We start from the raw sequence: 7214 nt of genomic DNA on the forward strand, positions 1-7214 counted from the left end.
AGCACACCCAACTCTAATGCCAGGGCTTCAGTCCAAAGTCATCTTTCACTTAGAGAAAGTGGGTGTGCCTGAAGTTGGTTAGATCTAGGCTCAAATCCCAGGGGCTTCCCTGGTGGCTCAGTGGCACAGAATCTGCCTGCCAATGGAGGAGACACAGGTTCAATCCCTGGGTTGGGAAGGTCCCCTGGAGAAGGAAGTAGAAACCCACTCCAGTGTTCTTGCCTGGGAATTCCCATAGACAGGGAAGCCTGGTGGGCTACATTCCATGGGGTCACAAAACAATCAGACACAACTTAGTGCCTAAATAACAACAACAACAAGGCTCAAATCAAAGCCAAGCCACATTATAATGCTGGGACCTCAAATTCCTTTTCTAACCTCTCTAAATGTTTTCTCATCTGTCTATAACACAGGGATGCTGAAACCTATCACAGTAGATTCCATGAAGAGGTCATGAACATGCCATGTAGTAGGCACTCTATAGCCCCAAACAGTTCAGTGGGTTCCTTGCCTCCACTGCCATCACTTCCTAATCTAACTTCCATAGTTCTTTTTTTGATGCAAATTGAATAAAAAATTCCTCAGCATCTTCCTACCACACAGAACAGTATTTCTGTACGATCCAAGGCCCCCAGTAGTATGTAAAGGAGATTGCTTTAAATTCAGGCACTAAAGGCTTCCTGGCCCCACTGTACTAGCAGGAAACAACAGAAAAGTGAAATTTTTAAAAATTCCACTTATAAAGACTTCTCTGGTGGTGCAGTGGATAAGAATCCGCCTGCCAATGCAGGGGACACAGCTTGGATCCCTGGTCCAGGAAGATCGCACATGTGCGGAGCAACTACGCTGGCGAGCCACAACTACTGCGCTGGTGCTCTAGAGTCCACAGGCTGCAACTACTTAGCCCACATGCTACAACTACTAAAGCCTGAGAGCCTAGAGCCTGTGCTCCGCAACAAGCGAAGCTGCAGCAATGAGAAGCCTGGCACTGCAATCAAGAGTGGCCCTCACTCACCACACTAGAGAAAGCCTGTGCAAAGCAACAAAGACCCAGCACAGTGAAAAATTAGTAAATAAATGATTTTTTAAAAATTCCATTCATAATAAGATTGTCAAGAAACATAAACACTGAGGACTAAATTTAATCAAAAGGGTATATAGCAGTCTATAATCAGAACTATTCCACAATGCTAAAAGAAATTTTAAACATCATAAGTAAATATACCATGCTCATGGACTGGAAGATCAAGATTAATATCAGTTCTCCCTACACTGATCTATACAGATTCAACAGAATCCCAACTGAGCTTTCTGAGGAAACCGTAAAAGGTGATTCTACATTTTATATGGAAATGTAAAGGACCAAGAATAGCAAATCTTGAAGAGGAAAGTTGGAAGACTCACAGGATCTTATCTGATCATGTCAGGATAGGCGAAAAGATCAATGGAAGAAATTAGCGAGTCCAGAAATAGATCCACACATGGTGGTCAACCAATTTTTCACAAAGGTGCCAAGTGTTTCCATGGGAAACATTCAAAAACTGGTGCTGAAACAATTGGATGGCATTCATTCGATACTACATGAAAAAATAAATGACCTTCTATTTCATAAGGTATGCCAAATTAATCTGAGGTAGGGCACAGAGAGATAGTGAAAGAGAGAAAAGCCTGGCGTGCAGCAGTCCATGGGCTTGCAGAGCTGGACAAGACTGAGCAACTGAACAACAACAAAAGGCGTAGACTAAACCAAAAAGTCATAAAAAAATAAAGAAAACAACTATAAAACTTCTGAAAGAAACCACTGAAGAACTTTATGATCTTGAGTTAGGCAAAGATTTCCCACAGAAGACAAACAGCACAAATCATAAAAAAATGATAGATTGGATTTCATAAAATGAAAAGTTTCTACTCTTCAAAAGACAGTCAAGAAAACCAAAGCCACAGACTGGGAGGAAATATATACTATATATATATATATATATATATCTGCCAAAGGACCTGTGCGGAGAATACATAGGAACCCTTCCAACTCAATAACAAGAGATAATACAATTTTAAAGACAGAAAAAAATCCCCCAAAGTTACACTGTATGATTCCATGTATGTAACACTTTGAAATGACAACATTTTAGAGCTAGAGATCAGGTTCATGGTTGCCAGGAGTGTACAGAGGGAAATAAGAGGAAGGTGGGGATAGTTACAACAGGGCAACAAGAAGGATCCTCTGGTAAAGGAACTGCCCAATATCTTGACTGTTGTGGTAAATACACAAAAGGCGGCTCAGTTGGTAAAGAATCTGCCTGCAATGCATATCTAGGTTCAGTCCCTGGGGTGGGAAGATCCCTAGAGAAGGGAATGGCAACCCACTCCAGTATTCTTTCCTGGAGACTCCCACAGACAGAGGAACTTGGCAGGTTACAGTCCATGAGGTCACAAAGTGTCAAAGATGACGGAGCAACTAAGCACGCGTGCATGCACACATGAAAAACTTGCACAGAACTGAATGAGCGCCGAAGAACTGATGCTTTTGAACTGTGGTGTTGGAGAAAACTTTTGAGAGTCCCTTGGACTGCAAGGAGATCCAACCAGTCCATTCTGAAGGAGATCAGCCCTGGGATTTCTTTGCAAGGAATGATGCTGAAGCTGAAACTCCAGTACTTTGGCCACCTCCTGCGAAGAGTTGACTCACTGGAAAAGACCCTGATGCTGGGAGGGGTTGGGGGCAGGAGGAGAAGGGGACGACAGAGCATGAGATGGCTGGATGGCATCACTGACTCGATGGATGAGTCTGAGTGAACTCTGGGAGTTGGTGATGGACAGGGAGGCCTGGCGTGCTGCGATTCATGGGGTCGCAAAGAGTCAGACTCGACTGAGCGACTGAACTGAACTGAAATGTATACCTACCATTAGGTAAAGTCTGCAGAGGATCTCCTTGTACTATTTCTTAAGCTGCCTATGAATCTATAATTATCTCAACAAAAATTTCAATTAAAAAAATGGGCAAAATTTTAAACAGATACTTCATCAAAGAAGATATACAGAAATAGCAAAAAACTACATGAAACAAAATGGCTTTCATAAATGGTATTCAAAATGGTATTCTGGACAATAATAAAGAATGAATTACTGACAGATACAACTACATGGACAAATCTCTATAGACACTGTTACATAAAAGAAGCCAGATTCCAAGAATACATGCAGTATGAATCAAAACAGTGATCAGCTATGATAGGTGGGGGGATTATCTAGATGGGATCCAATGGAACTTAATGGGGTAATGGAAATAAATAGTCTATATTTTGACTGGGATCTTGATTTTAAGGACGGGTATATACCTTTCTTAAAACTCAATCAGAAAATAAACAAAACTGAACTAGTTGAACACTTAAGAACCGTGCATCTTATTGCATGCATAACTCAGTAAAGAAATATAGCAGTATAGGCAGTTTTCAGTTATATAAAATTGTGAAGATGGTACTTGAGTGCCTATATTTGGTGGGGGGGAATCAATCTAGAATATATAAATTTCTAACTGTCATATAAAGACCATTACATACAAATGTCATATAAAGATCATTACATACAAATATCATATAAAGACCACTACATATGGCCCCTGCCTTTCTGGCCAGTCTTATCTTCTGAATTCTCCACTTAAATATATGCTAAACAACCACTGAACAGAGTTTCCCTGATGGCTCAGGGGTAAAGAATCTGCCTGCCCATGCCAGGGACATGGGTTTGATCCCTGGGTCAAGAAGATCCACTCCAGTATTCTTGCCTGGGAAATCCCATGGACAGAGGAGCCTGGCGGGCAACAGTCCATGGGGTCGAAAAAGAGTTGGACATGACTTAATGACTGAACAACAAACAAAAAACCATTGAACCAAGTGTTTGCAATTACTTCACGCTCCATATACTAATGCAGGATACTGACTGGTCTGTTATATACAACCTCTTTTTGCCCCTAGGGAATTCCTACTTACTTTTCAATACTCATGACAAATACCATCTGCCACCTATGTAGACTTCCCTGCCCTTCTTCTGAGTTCCCATAGAAAAGGAAACTAGCATTTATTGAGTGCTTAACATACATCAGACATTTTTATACATTACCTCGTGGCTCATATAGTAAAGATTCTGCCTGGAATGCGAGAGACCCGGGTTCAATCCCTGGGTGGGGAAGATCCCCTGGAGAGCTAGAGATCAGGAGAAGTGAATGGAAACCCACTCCAGTATTCTTGCCTGGAGAATCCCATGGACAGAGGAGCCTGGTGGGCTACAGTCCAAGGGGTCGCAAAGAGTCGGACACGACTGAGCAACTAACTTTCACTTTCGTTCTACTACCACAATGAGAAAGTTGACAAGCAAGTGCAAATTAATGACTGTAGGTGAGCTGATGTTATTGGCTACTTGAAAGCTGGAGAGGGAGGGAGGTGAAGCAGTTTATCCAGAATAGAGGTCAGGCTTCTCACATCAACAAGTAGCTCAGAAGTTAGGAAGTGACAGTCCAGAAGATATTCTGTACATATAGAAACACCATTTGTTTTTTATTGACTTTTAAAGACTAGTCAATCCTAGGAAAACACCTGACCATAACCCTTTCAGGCAAAGGAAAACAAAAACAAATACACTTAGCTGTTCCTTTTGGACACTTACCTGTATTCTCTCTTGCCCTGTGATAGAGACAGACCCTGAAGCTCTACCACAAAGTCCTCATGCAATAAACAGTGAGAAATAGGAATGCTAGAAGGGAAAAAAAAAAAGGAAATTTGTGTTTTAGAAGGCATAGAAGTCAATATCCTAAAATGAAATCTAAAATATGTGTCTTAAATATAAGGGCCCATGTATAATCTCTACTGGGTTTGTAAATCCCACACACTTTCTTGTCCATGTGCATTCCTCTGGGGAAAGGGCCCATCTTTTCTTCTTTTCTCATGCCCCCAAATAAAGTATGACAATAAACATACTTATCTTTTTCCTGAGGACTCAAGTTTAAAATGATATTGTGCTACATACCACTATACTGTGATTCCTCCAAGCTGTGAATTTTTCCCAGGTTCTCCTATCATCCTTTTCCCTCTAATAACCTGTTAGCTGTCACTATCAACAAGAGAACTCTGGCAACACATTCTACTAATTACACTTCATGCTTGATTGGCCTAAGTTAAACTCCTCCCTTCCAACTTCTTAGTAGGAAAGAATATAATATTTGAGAGCAAAAATCTAAAGTACTCTCATATGACCTGTGGCATTTTCCTTCTTTTTGCTTATAATCTGGTTTCCAGACATATCAAATTATCAAATAACCAAATGGGTCAAATTATCAAATAACCACCTTTGAGTCAAATACTATTATACTAGTTTGTATAGCAATATGTTCTTATAAATGGTACTTTACATAAGGGCATTTTCCTTTTTATTTAAAACCAAATCTCATGCTTCCATTAATATTTAATTTCTACAAATCCGAATGTGCTTTCCTGTCTCATGCAACTTGAGCTAGGTACTGAAACTAAGAAGCTCCATATACATATTAGAAATGAAACAGTAAACCCTGACATAATGATGTTTATAGCTTGAGTAATTTGTTTGGTCCCTTCTATCTTAAGATTTAACACTAATTTAAATAAGATCATTTTGTATTTAATTTAAATGGATCCCAGTAATTTCTTTCAAATGAAAAAACAACTCATTAGAAGGCTAAGAAAATACTTCCTCTAAAAAATTTATTTTCTAAATCTGAAAAAAGATAAAAATCTTCCACTTAAGTCTCAAAGTGTAACAAAAACACAAGTCATCTAAATCATTCGGGGAAAACATGAGAAGCTAATATATGTGTTGAAAAAAAATTTTTTCTATTGATATCCATAGTGTCTTACACATGTAGAAAATGCCTTTTCTAAAACCAAGTTCAGTAGAAAGCAGGAAAAAATGCATAACTGTGATAGTTTAAAATTTCACATAGAAACTGTGGACACCAGGTACTATGAAATACTAACAACACTTATGAGAACAGTATTTTCTCACTTCAAAGACGATGCTTATTATGTCTCGGTCTCAGCTTTTAATTTTGTAAAAACGCACAGAGTGCTGAATCAGATTACTTATGTCTTTTCAGCTTTAATCCCTAATTTGTTTTTTTTGAGTATCAAACTCACCACTTAAATGCAGAGAATCCTGTTTTTAAAGGGTCCCGTTAATCTGACTACCAGGGTGTTTTAAACATTTGGAAACCAATTCGGCCTAAGACTAGTGTAAAGCTGGAGCCAATTATTTTCTGCTATGTCTGCACGTTCTCAATTATAAACGGGATGGGAGTAATGTCCCAACAGGAAAAGGGACTGTCAAGGCCAGGCCAGTGAACCCAGAACTGAAAAGGTCCAGAAGGATCCAGATGAAGCCAATCCTCCAGATTATAAATGAGAGCCCTGGCGGCCCAGAGACGGAAAGTAAACAGCCATGGGTCACACAGCAAGCAGTAGCGGAGCATGTCCCTAACCTGCCGGGGATTACCAACTACTTCAAGGGCCCTGGCTCTGCAGACCAGGAGTCCCATCTCTCCTAGTCCTTTCGGGCAGCGGGGAGCCGGCGACTCCTCCTGAGTGGCCACGCGCAACCCAGGGAATTGGGCCTAGCTCGGAGACCTACTCGGTGGCCCGCACAAAGTTGCATGTGTCCGCCCGGCACACGTAGAAGCTCTTTCCTTTATTCGGGCCTTCTCGGACGCCGGTCTTCAGAAGACATAAAGTCCCTAAGGAGAGAAGGTCGACAACGATTACACCACGCTAGGCTGGCACACCCCTTGGACCCTCGGACCCTGACCTCCTACCATGCTCAGGACACCTAACTACTTCCATCTCGCTCCAGCTTTCCTCTTCTCCGAAGGCACCGCCTCTCCCAACGCCTGCTTCCGCCTTTTTCTCCGCCCTCCTCATTCAGAAACCAATCATCACCCGCCTCCTCCCTCTTAATCCCCCATAATTCACCGCCGCGGCTTTAGCCACACCCACCCTGACTACTATCAGCCAATCAGACGGGAAATGTGCTCACCTCCAACCAAACACTGCCGCCCTGAGATTCGCGGCGCGCCGAAATCAAAAATGGGGCGGGGGAAACCTGGTCTTTGGCTGGTCGGTGGGGCGTGGCTGAAGCTGGAGTGAGTTTTGGAGGCTGGCGGGGCTTTCCGGCGGGAAAGGCAATGGCAACCC

General features: G+C 41.7%; 1 protein-coding gene across 1 annotated transcript in view; it reads right to left on the bottom strand.

The window, feature by feature from the left end:
- TTF2 (transcription termination factor 2) overlaps positions 1 to 6863 on the bottom strand; it is a 50894-nt gene extending 44031 nt beyond the window's left edge. Inside the window, exons 1-3 of the mRNA XM_052637537.1 lie at positions 6836 to 6863; positions 6655 to 6757; positions 4663 to 4749 (exon numbers count right to left, since the gene is read on the bottom strand). Coding sequence (XP_052493497.1) covers positions 4663 to 4749; positions 6655 to 6757; positions 6836 to 6863 — 218 coding nt within the window. The remainder of the gene's footprint in view (positions 1 to 4662; positions 4750 to 6654; positions 6758 to 6835) is intronic.
- Between the last annotated feature and the right edge of the window lie 351 nt (positions 6864 to 7214).

The sequence above is a fragment of the Budorcas taxicolor genome, chromosome 3 (assembly GCF_023091745.1).
Source record: "Budorcas taxicolor isolate Tak-1 chromosome 3, Takin1.1, whole genome shotgun sequence".
In the NCBI taxonomy this organism is placed as follows: Eukaryota; Metazoa; Chordata; class Mammalia; order Artiodactyla; family Bovidae; genus Budorcas; species Budorcas taxicolor.